Below are 22236 nucleotides of genomic sequence, written 5' to 3' on the forward strand. Positions count from 1 at the left end.
CACGGAGAGTGCCAAATTGTTGCGCATGCGCGTGCTTCGTATGTTGAGGAATTCGATCGAGAGGCAGTTGTTGCTTTCTTGTCCCTTTTTTCATCATTTTTTAGTGAAATTTAACTAAAAATTAACAAAAAATTAAAAATTTTAAAGAATTTTGAGATTTTTTGAAGTTTTTAGAGCTTTAAAAACCCAAAAAAATTCAAAAATTATCAAAAAATTTAACGGAAAATGGTCACGTGACCACAATTTTTGCATTTCTCGTTGGGAACCGTTATTGCCCTGAGTCACAATTGCCTTTTTCAAGTTCAGGTTTGCTAATTCAAGCAGTTTCATCTGTCATTCACTTTGTTTTTCATCTAAAAAATTCACAAAAAAATGGTTTAAAATCAACAATTAACGGTACTTGCCTCGAAAAACTCTCCCAAAGCCTTAAAATCCCTCGTTGATGTCCTGAGAAGCTAATTTCCGCTGTGAAAAAGACAAAAAATCGAATTAAATTATTTTGCGTATCCATCACAATGTAAAATAGTTTGTACCATTTTTGGAGCTAAACATCGCGAGTGTTGCGTATTCTCACGCTTTTTTATCGACCATTGTGCGATTGGCTGAGAAATTAATTTAATTTTAGAAATTGGGGTAACAAAAAGTGCTTTTTCATCGAATTACAGTTTTTTTCGCTGTTTTCAATGCGAATCACTTCCGCATGCACGTACATTGCGTATCGATTTTGGTTCGAGTGTCTCACGGACATCATCGACGAGATATCAACAAAAAAAAAAAAATTAATGACTCATGTTTGTTTTTGTCGTTTTTTTCGCAGATAAAGCAGCAAAACACCCACTTGAGAGAGATAAAGATGACAAATTACGGAAATGCGACGAACGCCAGCACCGAATATTTGTCCGAGCTGTGGAATGACATTTGCAAGAAGCACTGGAATTACCTGGAAACGGAAGAAAGTCTCGAAAAAATCGAGGAACGCGTCAAACTCGAGACATGTCTCACGGATTACCTGTGTCTCGTGCCGCACGATCGAAAATTTCTCCTTCCCGAGACGAATCACGTGCTGAAAAAGTCAATTTTGTACATGCAGGACTTTTCGGCGTACAAGGCGTGCATCGGTTTCGAGTCGATCAGTCAGTATGCGAATAATTTGTTCACGAAACCGTGGCGGAAGGAGTACAAAGTGATCAAAATGTTCTCCGGGTTCTTCCAACACGAGATAAGGACGAATTTGCTCGATGCGGAGAGGCTTTTTGAGGCGATGGGATACAAAATGCTTGCGAATCAGGTAAGTTTTTGACAATTTTTTGATGAACTTTTGTTAAAAAACTGATTTTTTGCTTTTAGACTTTAGTTTTGGATGGCGCAATTTGCCCGGATCAAGTCACAAATGTCTCGAGAGATGCAATGGCGGCTTATGTTGAATGCCAAATCATAAAGCAAATTTATTCGGAACTCACACGAATGCAATTGACGTGTTCCTGGCTGGATATTTACAATTTTCGGGAACATCATGTCGGTACAGCGTCGCAGGCGGTTAAAATGATCGCTTATAGTATACAGGAAAAGCAATATCGTAAAAATGTGATAGGAAGTGGTAAGTTTTTATGATATTTTATGCGCTTAAAAAAAATAATTAAAAATGTTTTCGATTTCATCATTTTACATTTTTTTAAAAATTCGCAAAATTTAAAAAAAAATAATCTATTTTTGGTAAAAAAAAACTATTGTTGAAATCATATTGAATTTTTCTTATTTTTTCAAATTAAAAAATAATAAATTTTAATAAAAATTTTTTTTTAATTTTCAAAGTTTTGTTTTTGTAAAAAACTAAACTTTTTTAAAATGTTCAATAACGAGTTATTTTTTTTTCAAAATAATTAAACTTTTTTTTTTGACTTCATAAAAAAAATTATTTTAGATTTTTTTTTATTTTTGTTTTTAAATAATTAAACTTTTTTTTAACTTCATAAAAAATTATTTTAGATTTTTTTTATAATTTTTTTATTTATAATTTGTTTGTTTTCTTATTTTAATTATTTATAAAATAATTAAAAAATAAATCAAAAAATAATTTATAAATAAATAAACAAAAAAAAAACTTTTAAATTTTACTTTTTTCATATAATTCAATTATTAATTTTTTTTTAAATTATTGAAATAAATTTCAATTTCTATTTGAGCTTTAAAACATATTTTTTTTTTAATTTTTATGTTTGAGCATTTTTTTTATTTTCTATTTAAAATTATAAAATCATTTGGACAAAAAATTATTTGAATTTTTAATTATTGTTTCCATTTTTAAGAAATTATTTTAAATTGGTAATTTAATTATTAATTAAAAATAAAAAAAATAAATTTAAATATTTTTTTATAATTTAATTTAATAAAAAAAAAAATTTTAAATAATTTTTTTTTAATTTTTAATAAATTAAATTTCAATTTTAAAAAGTTAAAAAACAAAAATTATTAAAATTTAAAAATAAATTAAATCAAAAATTTTTCCTCAATATTTCAAAAAAATAATTTAAATATGAAATCGAAAACATTTTTAATATTTTTTATCATCCCAAGTAGTTTATTTTAAAAATCCCAATTTTCAGTAGATAACTGCTATAATCCAGTATTGCCCGTGCAATCTCCCGTGTCAGCTGCTTATAATCAATGTGCTATGCATCCCTGTAGTCAATGTAACAAGCAACAACAACAGCAACAGCAACACTATCAAATCCCTTATATGACATCGCCTTCGTGCAGTATCCACGCAAAATCGCAACTTGGAAGTCAGCAGCCCTCGCCGCAAGCTGTGCCTCCGCCGCCGGCGCAATTCGGATATCCCGCAATCCCACACAGCAAGTCCCTAGACCAATACGATGCGAGTGGCTTGATCAATCCGAACGTTCCGCATCGGCATTCGTTCGATCATCCCGCAGCAGTAGCACATATTCCCGCTTCCATGCCGTCATACGATTGCATCGACGGAGCCCATGCCGCTTGCAATTACAATGCATTTAACACGCACCCGTACAACGTATCGGGAAATCGGTTTCCTCTCCCCTACAATTTGTCAAGTAGTTTGAATAATGGCGGTTATGCCATCCCCAATGGTCACAAAGTCGGTTACGTGCCAAATTATCCAGTTGTTCCGCCGCCTCCCGCCAAGATGATGCATCCCGACGAGTATTATTTGACACGCACGAGCGGCTATTACAGCGGATTGCCCCAATCGACGCCCGTTTCGCAGCCAGATCACACGAAATACGCGAGTATCGGGAGTCAAGCGAATGTCGGGACCCTCATCGATCTCGATCCGAAGCCATATCCCACGAGTATCCTCAAGAAAGACACGCGACATATCAGCAGCAACTCGGCGACGGGCAAACGATACGACGTGCCATACGACAAAACGTCCCGTCACTCGGATTTTGACAGTTACGACGACGACTTGAGCAAATCGACGCCGAAATCCTCGTCGCAAGCCACAAAAAATCAAGACGGCATCGGTTCGTACGAATCCTGGAACTACGTTTTCAAAAATCTCGAGAAGCAGGGTTACACAAAGGACTTTGATGATGTCGACGAGGACTTGGGACTCGATATCGATCGCATTAATTTGATTGATCCGCCGCCCCCGCCCATCGTTGAGCGATCTACGAAAGCGCATCACGTTAGGAATTGTAGTAATAGTAGTAATAAGGCGCCCGATTTGCCCAGCAAGCCGCCAAAAATGCAGCAGAAGAGTGCAAGTGCAATGACAAATAACAATAATCATCATGCGACGACGACGACAGCAACAACGACGACGTCGAGCAAGTCAAACGGAAGCATTATCAAGAAATCCGCGCCACCGTCTTTGCCTTCAGCTGTAAATACGAATGAATGGAGTTGTCGCTTTTGCACATTTTTGAATCACGAGTCGAAACGCATCTGCGAGATGTGTGCCAAGAGTCGAGATTTTAATTTGGATGCGAAAACGAGCGCAGCAACTTGCGTTTAAAAATGTTTTTTCGCACGACTCGTGAGTTTATTATCCCATTTTTTCCCCTTTCGCATCATCATTAAAGAAAACTTCTCTATAAAATGCGAAAAAAAAATTTTTTTTTTCAAAATTTTGTTATTTTTTTAAAGGATTTGAATTAATAGAATAATTTTGATAATTTATTAATTTTTTTTCATTTATTTTTTTTTTTTGAAAAATAATTTATAGATAAATATAGATTTTTGAAAAAAATTTCTAATGAAAAACAATTTTAATTTTTTTATTTTTTGATTTTAAAATGCAATTTCTTGTTAAAAAACGAAATTTTTCAAGAAAAAATAAATTGTTATGTAAAAAAATTAATTTAAATTTATTTTCAATTTTTTTAAATTTTATGTCGTTCAAAATTTTTATTTTTAATTTAAAAATTTAAATTTAATTAAATTAACGAAAAAATTTAAAAAAAATTAAATAATAAAAATCTTATTTAAAAATTAATTTAAAATTAAAAAAAAATATATTTAATGAAAATTGAATAATCAAAAAATTTGCTAAAAAATACCTAAAAATTGTTTAAAAAATATTTTTTTTTTTATTTTGAGAAAAATTAAAAAAATTAATTAAAGAAAAAATTATTTAAAAAAGATTTTTTTTAATTCGAAAAATTTATTTAAATCTTTATTTATTAAAAAATTTTAATTTAATGAAAATTTAAAAAATTAAAATTATCAAAAATATTCTATGAAAAAATCTTGACAAATTGACCAAAAACTAATCATTTCACGTATTTTTTTTTTGAGAAAATGAATTTTAAAATCCAATTTTGAGTGAGTTTTGAGTGAATCCCACAAAAAAAAATTTAACCCAAAAATGACAAAATTTTGAAGAAAAAAAAAATTTTTTCGCTAAAAAAAATATAAAATTATTAAATAAATAAATTTAGATCATTAGAGATTATTATAGAGACAAAAAGTATAGACGACCTATAAATTATATTATTAATTATATTACATTTATTCGATAAAACAAAATATATATTTGAAACTAACTTCAAAAGTTTAGTGATGTTGGACAGTTGTAAATTTGCGAAAAAAATTGAATTTTTAAATTATGACAAAAAAAATATTAAAAAAAACAAACTTATATTATCATTCTCTGTTGTTATTAAAAAAAATATTAAAAAAAATGCAGAAAGTGTACCTAATAAAAAAAAATTAACTTACAAAATTTTTTGAAATTTTCTTTAAAAAAAATATTTTTAGTATTTTCTCTTACAAAAGGAACAAATAATTTATTTTCATGAATTTTTCAGATATTTTTTTATTGAATCGCATGGTTGACGGAGTCAAACAAGTTATTTTTGTGATCCGAAACATTAGGACGGGATTCATAAGTGCAAATTGTCACGCCATGATGATGTCTCTCGAAGAATTCTCCTTTCAAGCCGATATAATAAACTCTCGTAGTCTCTCCGCCATAATTTGTCGGGATGTGAATTGTCAAATGGTGCACTGAGGAGAACGCAACGACCTTTGTCGAGTATTCCAACGTGCCTGTGGGATCTTTTTCCAACGGAAATTCCTGATCTGCTTGCATTGTGACGTCGTCAAAAGTCATTTTTTCGCGATTTTTGAACCTAAAATAATTTTTTCCATCAAAATTGGAAGAAAAATCAAAAATTTTACTTACAATCTCATCTTTTTGGGATGCGTTTCGTCATTATTTCCGATAATTACGATGCCTTTGAGCTTCACATTGCCCGTGAAGGGGATATTGAAAATCAATTCCTGATCACAGTCGCTTTCAACAAAGTCTCCAAAGTCTAGGCGGTTTTCGTACGCCTTGAAAACTTTTTTGCCACTATTTTCTTCCGCTTCATTGAGACACTCGAGGTTCTCCGTGTCGATTTTCTTGAATAAACTGTACTGAATTCCCATTTCAAGGACATTGTCTTGGTCAGCGCTTGTTGATTCTGCCTCGCATTGATGTCCCGTGCCGTGATGATGATGATTGTGAGGCATTTTTTGGTTGATTTTTATAGAAAATGATTGGTTTGTTTACAATTTTTATGATGAAATTGCATGTCATTTTATTTTTTGCATGAAAACTTGAATGTGATATGGGACTTTAGAGTAGGGGTTACGGAAATTTTAATAAAAATTATTTTTTTAACAGATTTTAGAATTAAAATTTTTTAATATTCAGAATATTTTTTTCTATATTTTTAATAAATTTTTTTTGAAAATTATTTTTTTTTTAACTAAAAATAAATTTTTTGGTCGACTTTATTTTTTCTCTTTTAAAGTATTTTTAATTCACCTTAACTATAAATTGATGAATTTTTATTATTTTTTTTTAATTTAAAAATTATTTATTTTTTTATTAAAAATTTAAAAAAAAATTACCCAGAGTTGTTTTTGATATATTTTTTTTAAATAAAAACTAAAAATTATTGAAATATGTATCACAAAAAAAATATTTTTATTTTTTTTTTTAATTCTAAAATCAAATAAATATAAAATAAATAAAAAAATTTTTTAGTTGTAATAATTGTAAGTTTAATTTAATTTTGTAAATTTTACAATTTTTATCAATTTTTCATAAATAAAATTTGAAAAAAAAAATATTTTTTGAAAATTTTTCAATTTCTTAATTAATAAAAAAAATGATTAGTTATTTTCCTAAAAAAAAAAATATTTAAATATTTACTTCTTAAAAGTTAAATTAAAAAAAAAATTTTTTTTTTAATTTTTATGAAATTTTTAAAAATAATTTTGAACTATTTTTCTTTAATTAAAAAATAAAAAAAAAATAAGAATAAAAAATTTAAAAATAAAATTATTTTATTGTTTTATAAAATAATTGCTCCTGAGAAGTTAATTATTTTTTTTTAATTTTTAGGAAAATTTTTAAAATAATTTTGAAAATAAAAAAATAAGAATAAAAATTTTTTAAAATAAAATCATTTAATTTTTTAAAAAAATAATTGCTTCTTAGAATTTATTTATTTTTAAAAAAATATTTTTTTTATATTTTATGGATTTTTAAAAAAATAATTTTGAATATTTTTCTTTAATTTTAATTAAAAAAAATAAAATAGTTTTTCTTATTTATTTTAGCTCATCAAATAAATCGAAGCCAACGCAAATTACCCCATTTAACGAAATTTCTCATCATCTCTCCCACAATGAGACAATCATATGATAAGCACACACCGAAAGCAACGCAAACAAAGACACGAAAAGAAAAGAAACGATGAATGAAACAAGAATAAATTATGTTTCACACGTGATAATTCTTGAGCCTCTTTCATTAAATTCGTTTTATTTTTCATCATATTTCATTTCTTCACACACAACTGCAACTCTGTCGTTGTTGCTCGCTACGCACTTACGACGACGACGACGACGAACTAATGAAGAAGAAAGAAAGAAATACACTACTGACCTACTAAGAAAACTTTTTCTTTATAGGCGAATTTGAGCGGCGCGGTACGTCGTTCGTCGTACAACAGGTACAAAAAACAATTTTTTGAATGGATAAATGGCTCGAGCAATGAAGAAATATTAAAAATTGTTTTAGTTGAGTCTCAACTGTCGACTGGAAAACATCAAAAAATCGTAAAAACGGAAAATTTGAAGAAAATTTCAGAAAAAGACAAAAAATTCAAGTGAACAATTAAAAATAAAAATAAAATTTAAATCGAAAAAACGAGGAAAAAATCGAATTTTCAGTGAAATGAACCATATTCACTTCAAATGAAAAGAGAAAGTGTCGTTACGAGTCTTTCTTTCATTTTTTAAAAGGCCTTTTTTGCATGACAACTGCATCATTGAGCGGATGGATAAATCTTTAAAAGCAACATGTGAATGAAAAAAACGAAATTAATACAAATTTCGACATGTTTGTTATTTGTTCCGAACACCAAATGAAATGAAAAGAAATGAAATGTAACACAAAATAATTCAACAAAAATAAAAAGAAAGCAACGTGCGAACGTGAATTGTTTTACAAAAAAAAAAAAAAAAAAAGAAAAAAAATCAAGGTGTCTGAAATAATTTTTTGAAAAAATAAAAAAAAAGTGCATAGAACAAAAAAAAATTAAATTTACAAAAAATGGATTACAAAAAATTAGCACAAGTAAGTAAATAATTATTTTTTTGGTCTACTCTACGCAATTATCAAATATTACCATTTATGGTTTTTTTTATATTTATTGTTGAAGAAGAGAATGTCGAGCGAAAATGAAATGAAATCATGTGTGAAAGATGATTAATAGAACAGTTTTGAAGAATTAACGCAGTGAACCAGGCAATTAGGGCATGATTTTTTGGAGCAATTATATTTTTGCTTGAGAATTGTTTGATATAATTTTTTTTTAAATTTTAAATTTTTATTTAAAATTTAATTTAAAAGGCGAATTCAAATTTTTTTTTAGTTTTTAAGACCTTCAGGATTTATTCAATTAATTATGAAGTAATCATTAGGCATTTAGTTGTTTTTTTTTTATAAAATTTCAAAATTAAATTATTTTTTTATCCTTTTTTTATTAAAAAAAATATAAAATTCGTAAATTTTGACATCTGTTAGTTCAATAAAATTTTTTTTAATTTTTTATTTTATTTATTTATTTTTTTTTGATAAAAAAATTTATTTTCAAAGCAATTTAAAAAATAAAAAAAAAATTTAACTCAAAAATTATCAATATGGTCACAATTTATTTTTTAAATTTTGAGATTTTATTAAAAAATAAAAAAAAATAATAAAAACATAATCAATAAATAAAACTAAAAAATAAAGAAAACTTAAAAATATTTAAATTAATTTTTCACTTAAATTTTTCAATTAATTTGATCTTTAATAAATTAAAAATTTTTGTAAAATTTTATTTTTATTATTTATTTATTTTTTTTCCAATATTTAAGAAAATTTACGAGACTAATTAAAATGTCAATCTTTTAAATTTTAATTTAATTCATTTTTACCGTTTTTGACTTATTTTTCTTCATTTTATACCAAATCTTATTTTTTTTTTAATTTATTTTTTGCAAATTTTTATCAGACAAATCTCAAAATTACAATTTTTTTTTAAATTATTTTTTTTTTTAATTTAAGTTAAATTAATTTTTAAAGTTTTGACTTAATTTAATTTTTTTTTATTTTTTGTTTTTCATTTTATTTTTTGTTTTTCATTTTATTTTTTGTTTTTCATTTTATAATTTTTTCTTAAAAATTCTTTTTTAAAAAAACTAAATTTTTACAAAAAAAAAAACAATATTTAAAAAAAAATTATCTAAAATCCATTACCTTACCTCAAATTTCTCAATTAAACAAAATTTTCTTTCATCGGAAGTCGCTTTTTTTTAATTATTAACGCCAATCGACTGTCAACATCGTTTACCTCCAACTTCTCTTTCGCTTTCTTTTTCTTCACTCTCCAACTTGCTCAATATTTCTTTTTTTCAATCGCTAAACGTTTCCAGACATTCCAATTACGACTTTTTTTTTAATTATTCGAAATCTAGTTCATTCCTCGAGTACTGTTCGAGTTTATTTTGTAAGTTTTTCAAGAAATTTCCCGCAATAATTTCCCAAACACACCCACAGACGCCTTAAACGTTAAATGTCAAGGTCACTGCAATAAAGGTCAATGTGCGTCTTTTTCACGCGAGCTAAAAATAAACTTTTAATTAATTTCGTGTTGCGTGCTTTCTTCGCCGGAAATTGACTCATGTTACAAAATTATCTATTCAATAAATATTGAAAAGTTTTAAATAACCGACATTTTGTGTGAAATGTTGTTGAGGAATGGCAAAAAGGAAAGTGTAGGTGAGCGACCTTTTGATCAATTTTTTTTTTCAATTTTTAATTATTGTTTGTTTATTTGCGACGCATTTCTCGACTAAGGTTGCAACATCGAGAAAGTGATTTAATTTCACTCTTGATCCAAAAATTGATCAAATTTGTCGAAGGTTCGTTGCCTTTTTCGGTATTTTTGAAAGAAATCTTTTGTTCCGCTCCGTTTTTAAAGCCGAAAAAACGGGAATTCTTATCATCGATCTGCTTAAAAACGTTCTTCGTCGATAGATTATCGCGTTTTGGTGTTACACAACGGTGTGTCGTCAAAAACAAATTTCACTTTCTATCAATATTTGCCCAATACCTGTTTCGAGTTTTGACTTTGTTCCGAGCATGACGTCAATTTTGGGTTGGATTATGTGACAAAATGTTGAGTTTTATGCATGCATGTGTGTGAGTGACTCACCGGCGCGATCTCGTTCAATCATGTTTCGAGCGATAAAAATGAGACAAGGAAAAGGTGAAAGTGATAAATGACATAAGTTTGGTTCGAATTTAATTTTCTCTTTCACAATTTATTGTGAATTATCTTTCAATTTTTATAATTTTTTAATTTAAAAAAAAATTGTTTCAAAAAATTTTTTTTTAATTTTTGAGTCGCAATTTAGAATTTTTTTTCCTAAAAATTATGCAACAGATGGCGCTTTAGTATTAATTTATTTAAAATTTGACAATAGATGGCGTTTTTTAAAATTTATTAATTTTCTATAATTTTTTAAACAAATTTAATTAATGAATTTTTAAAATAAAATTAATTTTAATTAAAAAAAAATTAAAATATTTTTTATATTCAAATTTTTAAAATTTTATATTTTTTTTAAAATATTTTTTTTTATTTTTATATATTTTTAATATTTTTTTTTAATTTTTAAGGTTAAATATTTTTTTAAAATTTTTAAAATCTAATATTTTTTTAATTTAATATTTTTTTATTTAATAATTTTTTTAATTTTTAATAATTTTTATATATTTTTTTCTTAAATTTTATATTAAAAAAAAATTTTCTAAATTTTATATTTTTTTCAATTTTATATTTTTTTAAATTTTATTGTTAAAAAAATTTTTAATTTTTTTTTTAAATTTTTAATAATATATTTTTGATATTTTTAAATTTAGAAATTAATTTTTTTTTTTAAATATTTTTAACCAATATTTTCATCAATATTTAAAATTTTGTAAAAATTTTTAACTAAAATTTTAATTTTTTCTCTCATTTTAGATTTTCTTTGGATTCACCTTCACAATTTCCCTCGTCACACACATCTCCTATGCTTATGGATACGATTCCGGCGGAGCTTGTGATCCTCGTGCATCCCGCAAAGGACGTGCGCAACTCATCGCTTCCATCCCATGTGATCTCTCAACGCAATCTTACTGCAATTTGCCGGGCAGCGCATATCCATGGCACGCCGTTCGTCGTTTTGTGCACGAAAATCAAGGCTTAATGAAACGCATGTACGGCGACATCCGACAAATTTCCGTGCTCAAGAACGAATTTGACGGCAATTATTTGGAATCCGACGATTTTGAGGCAGTTTCCGAGCGATATTCGAAGAAAAATTATCGCGCGATGAAATTCACGCCCGAACGAAATGCCGGATTGAAGAAAAATAATCGCAAAAGTGACACAATTATGGAACCGCATTTCAGATTGCAAAGCACTTCGACAACGACAACGAAGCAAACAACGACAAGTACAACTAAAAGTACTACAACAACAACTCCAAAACCGACAACGAGCGCAAATCCCACAGTAACGACGAAAAAGCCGAATTACAGCAATTCCAAGGATTATTATTTGCTCACAAACAACGACACGGCTCCAATTGATTTCGAAGTTGAAACAAACAAATTGAATGTTGGCAGTAACAACGAGACTTTGTTGAGTTTCAGTGAACAAGATGCCGTTACTGTCGTAACTCTTTCGTCATCCCAAGCAAGTCAAGAGCAGTTAATGGCGTCGAATGAAACGGAAAGTACGACGAAAAGACATTCGACGACGACAGAAGAAGCAATTTCAGGCAGTGAAAGCTCCGAGGACTCGTATGAAACGGGAGAAGAACTCGAAGTGTCAGAGGAAGATGATGAAGAAGAAGATGTAGCACCGACGATGAAAGGACAATTGTTCCAAGATACAGTTCAGAAGCCAGTTCCCAATCCGCCAATGAATGTTAGGGGAGTGTAAGTATCGATTTGGAAGATTTTTTTGAAGGAAATTTAAGAAAAAACGAAAATTTAAATTTTTTTTGACATCTGTCAGTTTAAAAAATTATCCGTTGAGTTTCAAAAGTCAAATTTTTGAAGAAAAATTGTTAAAATTTTGTTCAAAAAGTTGTTCGTTAAGTTTAAAAATTAAAAATAATTTACGAAATGTCTTAAAATTAGCGACTGAAATTATTAAATGACGTGTGTCATTTCAAAAAAGTTACCGTTAACTGTCAAAATTCGATTTTGTTGAGAAATTTATTAAAAACTTTAATTTTTTGACATCCGTCTGTTAAAAAATTGTTCGTAAAATATTAAAATTCAAAATTTTCAATAAATTTTATTATTTTCTAATTTTTGAAATTCAGGATTTTAAAAAAATTACATTTTTTAATGTAATCCTTAAACATTTTTAAATTTTGACATCTGTCAATTCAAATAATTATCTGTTAATTCTAAAAAATCCAATTTTCCTAAATTTTTAAATGAAAATGATCAAAATTTGTCATTTTCTGAATTTTTTTTTCAAAAAGTTGTTCGATAATTTCTTAAACCAAAATTTCTTTTAAATTTGTAACTTTTTTTTCACATTTCAATTTAAAAAAATAATTCTTTAACTTTAAAAATTTTAAATTTTAGATTCTTTTATAAAATTCATAAAAATTTTTAAATTTTGACACCTGTCAGTTCAAAAAAAAAAATTCCGTTAATTCTTAAAAATCTATTTTTTGTCATTTTTCTTTGTTTGGTTGAAAAAATTAAATTTTCTAAATTTTTTTCTTCACAGTAACGCATGTCCCGTCAAAGAAGAAGTCGTGGCACCATTTTGGGCCAACAACACACGCGGCGAAACTCTCGCCTTGCTAAATCTCTATCCTTTCGAGCAATACGTGCATTGGGAAAAGTGCACGAACGAGCACAAGCAAATGTTTTGTCGTGACGGATGTCGATGCGAACAACAATTCTCACTCCATCGATTGCTTGCCTACGATCCGCACAACGAATGTCGCGGAATTTTCTCCGATTGGTTCAAATTTCCGTCGTGCTGTGTTTGCAAGTGTTACGACATTCCCTTCGACTATCGCGTGACATCGCGCAGTCCTCGATCGATTCAACCGGAAAAATCGCCGCTGGAAGAAGCTCAAGCGACGGTGCATCAAGCCATGTACGAACACAGCGTCGACGAGTTTTATCGCCCAAAAGACTTTAACATCTACGAGGAAGAAGACGAAGAGAATTGAAAGCCATTTGAGTGACAATTATTTACAATTTTGTGGAAAGTCTAGTCATAGAAATAAGAAATTCATTTAAATTTAAGACAATTTCACGATCGACAAATCAGTCCCCACCAAAATCATCAAAAAAAAAAAAATTCTGAGAAAAAAATCGATTTTTGTTTAAAAATTTTATTTTTTTTTTTTTGTAATAAAATACAATCCTATAGCTGTCGTCGTGAGTTATATAGCTGCTCTTTATATAAAAATATTTGTTATTTTTTTCATTTTTTTCTTATATTATTCTTTTTTTATATAATATATTTAATAATAATATTGATTACTTTATCGTAGAAAATAATTCATATTTAAATTTTCACTTCAATTATTTTTAGGCTTAAAAATTAATGATTGATAATAAAAATATTTCAAAAAAGAACAAATTTTGACCCTTTTTCCAAACTCAAATCAGGGTTAAGAAACATTTTTTTAGCTAAATATTTATTTAATTATTTTTTTTTTTTTATTGGGAAGACACTTTTTTTATTGCTTTAGTTTTTCTTCTATTGATTGCTTGAAGGGACCCAAAGAATCTTTTTCTGCTCAGCATCAACTGCGGCCTTTACTTGATTGCAAATGTGAGTAATGTTTACGACTCCAGCAGGAATTATTGCTAAAAAAGGTAAATTTTGGTAAGTTTAGATTTTTTTTAGTACGAATTTTGAAATACTTTTAATAAATTTTAAACATTTTTAAAACGAATTTTCATTATTTTTGAAAAAAAAATTAGTACAAGTTTTTTAAAATTTAGAATTAATTTTCATAAATTAAAAACTTTTTAGAACAAATTTTTATCAATTTAAATTTTTTGATTACAACTTTTTATAAAATTAGACTTTTTTAGAACAAATTTTAAAAAATTAAAAAATTTTTAGAACAAATGTTCAAAAATAAAGAATTTTTAAGAATAAATTTTAATAAATTTAGAAGAGATTTTCGAAAATTAAGAAATTTTTAGAATAAATTTTTCAATTTTTAGAACAAATTTTGAATAAAATTAAAGTTTAAGGTTTCAATTTTTTGTGAAAATGACTCACCTGAAATATATTGCCGATAATCCGACTCCAGTTTTAGAGCATGTTCGTACATTTCCTTCACAGCTTTGCCAGATATCTTGTCTGTCGAGTATCCGAGATCCTTTATTTCCTTAATTTGCTTTGCTGACTTGAATCTAATTAGCAGTACGATCGGATGAATTTGATTTCTTTGCAGGCGTTCAACAGCCGAGACACAAATATCCAAAATGCAATGAAAAGTCTACGAGAAAAAAAAATCATGAAAAATTGAACTTTTAGCTAAAAAGGTCAAAGAAAAATTTTTTTTTCAGTTTCAATTTTTTGGCAGTTTTGAGTTAGAAAATGATTAAAAATGATAAATTAGAGCCTTCTGATAAATTTTTATCCATTTGGAGCAAGATTTGTCAAAAATTGCTTTGACACAGTTTTTGACACAGTTTTTTTTTGCTCTTGATTTAGTTTTTAAAACAAAACTATGTCAAAGAAAAATTTTTTTTTCAGTTTCAATTTTTTGACAGTTTTGAGTTAAAAAATGATTAAAAATGATAAATTAGAGCCCTCTGACAAATTTTTATCCATTTGGAGCAAGATTTGACAAAAATGGCTTTGACACAGTTTTTGACACAGTTTTTTTGCTCTTGATTTAGTTTTTAAAACAAAACTATGTCAAAGAAAAAATTTTTTTTCAGTTTAAATTTTTTGGCAGTTTTGAGTTAAAAAATGATTAAAAATGATAAATTAGAGCCCTCTGACAAATTTGTATCCATTTGGAGCAAGATTTGACAAAAAATGCTTTGACACAGTTTTTGACACAGTTTTTTTGCTCTTGATTTAGTTTTTAAAACAAAACTATGTCAAAGAAAAAATTTTTTTTCAGTTTCAATTTTTTGGCAGTTTTGAGTTAAAAAATGATTAAAAATGATAAATTAGAGCCCTCTGACAAATTTTTATCCATTTGGAGCAAGATTTGACAAAAATGGCTTTGACACAGTTTTTGACACAGTTTTTTTGCTCTTGATTTAGTTTTTAAAACAAAACTATGTCAAAGAAAAAATTTTTTTTCAGTTTCAATTTTTTGGCAGTTTTGAGTTAAAAAATGATTAAAAATGATAAATTAGAGCCCTCTGACAAATTTCTATCCATTTGGAGCAAGATTTGACAAAAATAGCTTTGACACAGTTTTTGACACAGTTTTTTTGCTCTTGATTTAGTTTTTAAAACAAAACTATGTCAAAGAAAAAATTTTTTTTCAGTTTCAATTTTTTGGCAGTTTTGAGTTAAAAAATGATTAAAAATGATAAATTAGAGCCCTCTGACAAATTTCTATCCATTTGGAGCAAGATTTGACAAAAATAGCTTTGACACAGTTTTTGACACAGTTTTTTTGCTCTTGATTTAGTTTTTAAAACAAAACTATGTCAAAGAAAAAATTTTTTTTCAGTTTCAATTTTTTGGCAGTTTTGAGTTAAAAAATGATAAATTAGAGCCCTCTGACAAATTTCTATCCATTTGGAGCAAGATTTGACAAAAATAGCTTTGACACAGTTTTTGACACAGTTTTTTTGCTCTTGATTTAGTTTTTAAAACAAAACTATGTCAAAGAAAAAATTTTTTTTCAGTTTCAATTTTTTGGCAGTTTTGAGTTAAAAAATGATTAAAAATGATAAATTAGAGCCCTCTGACAAATTTCTATCCATTTGGAGCAAGATTTGACAAAAATCGCTTTGACACAGTTTTTGATTTAGTTTTTTTCTTGATTTCGTTTTCATAACAAAACTATGTCAAAGGCTGCAAATCAGAAATTACCTTCGCTTCACGAATCGCTTGAATTGTCGTACACTCAAAAACGTTTCCACGTCGCCTGTAATCGACAATTGCATTACTTTGCAGACCTTGTTCGAGCGCTTCCTTGTTGCTTATCGTATTAATCATGCAACGTTGGAAGACTTCCGGATAGTCACTTGTGAGTTTGTCAACGACGAATTCAGCTAACGGACCCAAAACCAACACGGGACGATATTTTACTGTCAAAACAATCAAAAATTAATAATTTTTCGAACAAAAAATTCAAAATTTCTTACATTCCAGTCTCTCAACTCGTTGATACGTGCTAACGGAGTCAAATTCATTCAATGCTGACTCCAAATTTAGACTTAAATGCGTGTTGCTGAACGACGCGAGCTCTTTACTGTCTCTCGATGAGCTTCGTTGTGGCTTGATTCGTTTGAAGAATGATCTGCGAGCAGAAGTTGATCCACGTCGCGTTGTTGACTCGCCATCTGTTCCATCGCCAAGGATACGTAATTCGTCTTCAACCCTAAAAAATCATCAAAAAATCATGAAAAATTGATTTTTATGGAAAAATTTTCAGAAATTACTTCATTTGAGATGGAATTACGCCACAAGCAATGCGATGCCCATACTCATCGAGCTTCCAAGCACGCCATTGTCCGGATCCACGGAACATTGTATTATCAACATAGAGAACGTCATCTTTGTTAAATGCCAATTCCGACTCTCGCAAGTCTGTGTTTCGATCGAAACCGACACGGATGTACAAAGAATCGCCCGGTTTGTCTTTGATTTGATTGCATTCTGTAAGAAAAAATTAAAAATTTTATTAAAAAAAATCGAAAAATTTTGTTTGAGATTTCAAAAAAAAAAAATAATAATAATAATAATAAAAATTAAAAAAAAAAATTAAATTAGAATATTTTTCAATTTTACTTTTTAACACAAAAAATATTTGAACTAAAAAAATATTTAAAAAATATTTTTAAATAATTAAGATAATTCATTAATATTTAAAAAAAAATTTTATGATTTTATATTTAAAAAAATAATTTAAATAATTTTAATAATAAAAATTTAAATAAGAATAAATAAATATAATATAATTTAATTAATAAATTAAAAATTAAAAATGTTAATATAATTTTTTCCAAAATTAAATTTTTATATTTAAAATATAATTAAATATTAAATTTTAATTCAATTTTTAAAAATTTGTTTAATTTCTATTAAAATTATGATAAATTTAGTGGATAAAATTATTAAAATTTTTTTTTTAATTATTAATTTTAATAATTGAAAAAATAAATTAATAAAAATAATAATTTATTTTTTTAAAATTAATTAAAATAATTAATAAATATTTTAAAAAAAAATTAAATTATTTTCTATTAAAAAAAATAATTTTGAATACTAAAATAAAAAATTTCAATTTTGGAAAAATAAAATAAATGAAAACTAATTATTAAATAAATAAAAATTAAATATTTAATTATAAATATAATTAAATTATTTAATTTACATTTTTTTATGAATTTTTAAAAAGATTTTAAAGAATTTTTTTTAAATTTTTTTCTCTTAAAAATTAATTTTTTAAAAAATTTCAAAAACTTACTTTGTGGATTAAATTGCGCAAGAACTGTCACATTATCCGCAGGCTTCGCCAGTTCATAAGCTGCCGTTTCCGCCGTTGCTCGTCTCAAATCCGTCCCATTATACTCCAAAATTTGATCGCCAACACGAAGTCCCGCTTGATCAGCAATCGATCCAGGCTTCACGCTATGCACAAAGATCCCGTATGCGTTTCCTCCCAGCAACGAAATGCCCAAATTTGCCGTTTTCCGTGTTTCCATGAGCAAAAATCGCGGCTTGTACATGTCATCTTTGTACAAATTATTCGGACTGGATTGCGTCGATGCCTCGATCGGATGCTCCAAACTGTCACTGAAATCTTTCGACTTTTGGGAAAGTTGCGAGCTGCGAATCGATCGATGGCTGTTGATGGGTCTCGTTGAAGGCGACGGCGACATGTCAAAGCCACGCAACGAATCTGTCGACATAATACTGCGGGTCATTTGTGGCGAATTTTGCGGCGTTGGCGATCCCGAACCGGAGGGGATGCGCATCGATCCATCTGTGGATTTGACTAAATATGCCTCGAATTTGTCCGGGAAATACTGAACTCGCATCGTAATCGACTCCTGAACTTGACGCAAAATGCAAGCAGCGAACTCGTAAGTTGCCAGTCGGATGTTGATGCCGCAAACTTCGAGCAGCAAATCGCCAACTTGCAGTCCAATTTGACTCGCGAGACTTCCCTCGGTGACACTTGAGATGAAAATGCCTCCGTGCTCTTGCGTTTGAACGATTTTGATGCCCAGCGGACTCTCAACTTTGTCAATGTGAATTTCGCGCAACATCCCGATGTTTGGTTTCATCTTATTAAACACCGGCATGGAGTTACGTTTATTCGAATGACCTTCCTCGATGACATGAACACTCACAATTGGCATCGGCGACGCTCTTTCCGAGCCGCAATCGATCGATCCATTGCTCAATTTCACTCCGGAGCCACGCGACGCCATACTTTGATTCGACGAGATGCGAATTCTCTGATTTTCTTTCTTCCGAGGGAAAGTACCGACGACATCATACATGCAAGAAGTAGGAACTTCCTCTTTTGACGACTGAAGACGCCCATAACGCAGCGAATAATCGATCGAAGAGCTCTGCGAATGATGCGACATGCTCATCGTATCCAAGGGAAGTCCCAAAATGTCGTTTCCAGGCGACGAAACAATCGTCGAGGGACTCGGATAACGTCGAACTCCGTTCCCTGAACCGCTTGAGGGATAATTAAAGAGATGACTTTGCACCCGATTCGTTCCCGACTTGTTCCGAAGTTGACTTGGAAGCGTACTCGTATTCCCTGGCGGCGGATATTCAGGTATACTTTCAGTATCCGACGCGAATTTTTGACTCTTACTGTTGTTATTGATGTAATATTCAAGCAGCGGGGTCGTTGCGGAATTTCGTACGTTTGGATGGTTGATGGGACTTTTGCTAATCGAATGCAACGACGGTAAATCTATCGAATTTTTTATCGGAATAAAGTCTAACGAGTGTTTTTCCTGTGAACTTTGCAGATTTTGTAAATTCAGGCTGTGTCGATTCATGGGATTCGGTTTTGACTGATCGTACAAGATGCTTCGATATTTCTGTGGCGTCGCTTTTAACGTTTGATTGCCATCATTGATGTCCTGATATTTGCTGGAAAGGATCCGCCGATTGACATCTCCCGGAATTGGGTTCGAATTTCTATTTGATTTGCTCTGTTGTTGCGTTTTTTGAAGCGCTATTGGAGCTGGCGACGGAACAAAGTAATTTTCGGATGTTTCGTGACTCGGAGGACAATCATCGAAGATATTATAGACAGTTTGTCGTTGTTTGTCCTTTTTGCGCGGATGTACAATCGTTCCGGAGTGATTTTCATGCGAAATTGGGTTCGCACTTACCCGGGGCCATGTTCCAACGTATTTTTCAGCTGCCTGATCTTTGTTTCCCTTGCGACGGAGACGCTTCGTGATCGAATCTTTCGTCGGCGGCGACTTGGAAGACTCCTGATCCGACTCAAGTACGGAGTCAAAATACGCCAAAGCGTCATTTTCGTTATCTTTCTTGTTGAAAAAGTTCTTTAGCATTCCCGAAACACGTTTTGAAGCGGATTTTCCCGAGGAAATTGTCACAGGGGTTGTTGCGGGAGGCGGTGTTGTATTAATCGGACTGTTATTGTACTGCGTCGTCAAATTAGCCGGCAAAAAATGATTATTGTTGTTGCTAAAATCCAAACTTAGGCGATTTTGGTTGTTGTTGCTGTTGACACTGCCACTATTGCTGTGCATATTGTCGGTTTGCGTGCTACAATTCACCATCCGGTTGTACAAACGACCCTTTTCTTGCAACGAATTCCTTCCCATCGACATTTCCGGCGGTTGTTCCAACACATCTTTCATGCAAACGTTCACCAAAGTCAACGGAGCGACGTTGTTATTGTTTCGCGTGTCGTTAATTTGCGTCAAATCCTTAAAACTATCGACGGATTTGTTGTTTAAGCTCAGTACGCGATCCCCGATCGATAAACGAGCTTCTTTGGCAGCTAAAGTGCATTGTTCCAACTTTTCACGTAACTCGCGGATGGCTTTATCTTTGTCATCTTGGTCGATTTGGGCCTTTAAGCTCTTGGAAATTGCATTATCGCGCTCCTTTCGCATCGCGTCGCATTGCATCCTTATCGAATCGCGTTCCAACACGATTTTTTCTCGTTCTTGTATTGCCCAGTCACGACGTTCCTTCGCTGTTTTTATCTCTTTTTCGGCTTTCGTGAGTTCGCCTTCCGTTTTATCCAAGGCTTTTTTCAGTTTTTCAATTTCCTGAACTGCTGTTTCAAGGTCGAAGCGATCTTTTCGTTCGGCAGCGGCAAAATCGTTGCGACTTTCAAGCAGCGCGTTTTTGTCGCGTAACACGGCGATTTCTTTCAAGGCGTCATCGCGACTTCGAGTGACTTTTTCCAAGCCTTTCTTTAAAGTTTCGTTCATTTCGTTGAATTTTTGATTTTCTTTTAGCACAGCATCGCGTTCCGATAATAGAGTAGCTACTTCGGTCTCACTTTCGTTTTTTAAGTCTTGTAGCTTTTTATTTTCCTCCGTCAAATTTTCCACGAGTTTGATGTAACGCGGAGGGTCGGCATTGAATTCCTTGTAACGATCCATTTCGTTTTTGAGCTGCGTGTATTCGCGATATGCGTGAAGTTCTCGTTTTTTGGCGACTTCATTTTCCTTCCGCAAGAAGCAAATTTCGTGTTCCATGCTGAAAAATTGAAAAAATTATTAGAAAAATTTAATTTTTTTTTAAATTTTTAAAAAAGTTTTATAATTTTTAAAAAATTTTTAAAAATTATTTTTTAAACAAAAATTAATTTTTTTATAAAAAAAATTGAATATTTTTTAAAAATTTTATTATTTTTTTAAATTATTTATTTTTTTTTTAATTTTTATTAAAAAAATTTAAAAATTAATTTTTATAAAAAAATTTTAAAAATTAATTTTTTATAGAAAATTTTTTTTTTATAAAAAAATTGGATATTTTTAAAAAAATTTTATAATTTTTAAATTTTTTTAATTTTTTATAAATGAATTTTTTGTAGAAAAATTATTTTTTTTTATAAAAAAAATTTTTATAGAAAAATCATTTTTTTTATAAACAAAAAATTTGTAGAAAAATTATTTTTTTTATAAAAAAATTTAGTATTTTTAAAATTTTTTAAAAAATTTTTATAGTTCTTAAATTTTTTTAAAAATGAATTTTTATAGACAAATTGATTTTTTATAGAAAAAATTAATGTTTTTAAAAATTTTATAATTTTTAAATTTTTAAAAATTAATTTTTAATAGAAAAATTGAATTTTTGCAGAGAAAAAAAATTTTACCGTTGCTTTTCCGTCGTCACATTGGCGAGCTGTAACTTCAATTCCTGATACCTTTCCTGAAAATCTCGGATTATTTCCAAATTTGACGAGGTCACATTGTTTCCCGTGAAGATCGGGTAGCTGCTCGGGAATGGCAAATGCCCTAAAATTGATTCGTTAGTCGTAAATTAGCACATTTTTTATAAAAAATCATGAAATTTCATCAAATTAGGTTGTGAAAAAAAAGAAACTTTCTACAGTCATCCTTCAATGCACAAAAAAATTTCTCAAAACTCGAATTTCTTACCTCCTCCGTCGTCGCTATTCTCGCTCGAAGCCATTTTACGTTGAATTTCGGACCAAAATTACACTTTGGCTCCGGATTTCTCGAATTTTTGTCTAAATTTTGCTAAGTATAGTGCTATATTGCTACGTAAACATCCCAAAGTGATATTTTTGATGCTTCTTTTCTACCGTTCTAACATGATTCGTTCGAAATTAACAACGCAAGTCGCTTAAGGCACTGCTCGGTCGTTGTTTCAGCACGAAAAAAGGCTTTAAACAAAGTAAAAAGGCACAAAAACTCAAAAAAAATGAGAATTTTTTCCAATTTTGAACGCAATTGCACTACTTGAAGCTGTCAGATGA

At 29.3% G+C, this 22236-nt stretch overlaps 4 protein-coding genes across 8 annotated transcripts; 2 read left to right on the forward strand and 2 right to left on the reverse strand.

Moving 5' to 3' along the window:
* Nucleotides 1-323: 323 nt before the first annotated feature.
* On the forward strand, nt 324-5176 carry LOC134831271 (protein tamozhennic). Of its 5 annotated transcripts, none has more exons than XM_063844962.1 (5): nt 324-396; nt 818-1288; nt 1348-1597; nt 2604-4018; nt 5055-5176. In XM_063844962.1, the coding sequence occupies exons 2-4, from the start codon at nt 854-856 to the stop codon at nt 3995-3997; spliced, it is 2079 nt and encodes a 692-aa protein (XP_063701032.1). In that variant the 5' UTR covers nt 324-396; nt 818-853; the 3' UTR covers nt 3998-4018; nt 5055-5176. The 5 variants fall into 5 exon arrangements, with proteins under 5 accessions (XP_063701032.1, XP_063701029.1, XP_063701033.1 ...); XM_063844959.1 differs by lacking the exon at nt 5055-5176 and adding an exon at nt 4923-5052; XM_063844963.1 differs by lacking the exon at nt 5055-5176 and adding an exon at nt 4923-5052 and having other exon boundaries at nt 2607-4018.
* Nucleotides 5177-5231: 55 nt separating this feature from the next.
* Nucleotides 5232-6066, reverse strand: LOC134831272 (PITH domain-containing protein GA19395). Its single transcript, XM_063844964.1, has 2 exons — nt 5669-6066; nt 5232-5615 (listed from the first exon to the last, which is right to left on the reverse strand). Exons 1-2 carry the CDS (start codon nt 5998-6000, stop codon nt 5300-5302), a joined length of 648 nt encoding a protein of 215 aa, XP_063701034.1. The 5' UTR covers nt 6001-6066; the 3' UTR covers nt 5232-5299.
* Nucleotides 6067-8095: 2029 nt separating this feature from the next.
* Nucleotides 8096-13284, forward strand: LOC134832735 (protein spaetzle 4). The gene is made up of 3 exons (XM_063846866.1): nt 8096-8119; nt 11058-12019; nt 12831-13284. Exons 1-3 carry the CDS (start codon nt 8096-8098, stop codon nt 13282-13284), a joined length of 1440 nt encoding a protein of 479 aa, XP_063702936.1.
* Nucleotides 13285-13516: 232 nt separating this feature from the next.
* Nucleotides 13517-22221, reverse strand: LOC134830670 (disks large homolog 5). The gene is made up of 8 exons (XM_063844223.1): nt 21896-22221; nt 21610-21751; nt 17740-20990; nt 16712-16928; nt 16415-16650; nt 16140-16357; nt 14355-14574; nt 13517-13930 (listed from the first exon to the last, which is right to left on the reverse strand). The coding sequence occupies exons 1-8, from the start codon at nt 21927-21929 to the stop codon at nt 13821-13823; spliced, it is 4428 nt and encodes a 1475-aa protein (XP_063700293.1). The 5' UTR covers nt 21930-22221; the 3' UTR covers nt 13517-13820.
* Nucleotides 22222-22236: the final 15 nt, after the last annotated feature.

Source organism: Culicoides brevitarsis, chromosome 2 (genome assembly GCF_036172545.1).
Source record: "Culicoides brevitarsis isolate CSIRO-B50_1 chromosome 2, AGI_CSIRO_Cbre_v1, whole genome shotgun sequence".
Taxonomy (NCBI): Eukaryota; Metazoa; Arthropoda; class Insecta; order Diptera; family Ceratopogonidae; genus Culicoides; species Culicoides brevitarsis.

Coding starts and splice junctions, on each gene's coding strand:
- LOC134832735 (XM_063846866.1), top strand. CDS start 8,096: ATGGATTACAAAAAATTAGCACAA. Junction 8,120..11,057: donor ATTACAAAAAATTAGCACAA/GTAAGTAAATAA, acceptor CTCTCATTTTAG/ATTTTCTTTGGATTCACCTT. Junction 12,020..12,830: donor CCAATGAATGTTAGGGGAGT/GTAAGTATCGAT, acceptor TTTTCTTCACAG/TAACGCATGTCCCGTCAAAG.
- LOC134831271 (XM_063844962.1), top strand. CDS start 854: ATGACAAATTACGGAAATGCGACGAACGCCAGCACCGAATATTTGTCC. Junction 1,289..1,347: donor ACAAAATGCTTGCGAATCAG/GTAAGTTTTTGA, acceptor TTTTGCTTTTAG/ACTTTAGTTTTGGATGGCGC. Junction 1,598..2,603: donor TAAAAATGTGATAGGAAGTG/GTAAGTTTTTAT, acceptor CCCAATTTTCAG/TAGATAACTGCTATAATCCA.
- LOC134830670 (XM_063844223.1), bottom strand. CDS start 21,929: ATGGCTTCGAGCGAGAATAGCGACGACGGAGGAG. Junction 16,651..16,711: donor GTAATTCCATCTCAAATGAA/GTAATTTCTGAA, acceptor ATGATTTTTTAG/GGTTGAAGACGAATTACGTA. Junction 13,931..14,354: donor TTATCGGCAATATATTTCAG/GTGAGTCATTTT, acceptor TACCTTTTTTAG/CAATAATTCCTGCTGGAGTC.
- LOC134831272 (XM_063844964.1), bottom strand. CDS start 6,000: ATGCCTCACAATCATCATCATCACGGCACGGGACATCAATGCGAGGCA. Junction 5,616..5,668: donor CATCCCAAAAAGATGAGATT/GTAAGTAAAATT, acceptor AAATTATTTTAG/GTTCAAAAATCGCGAAAAAA.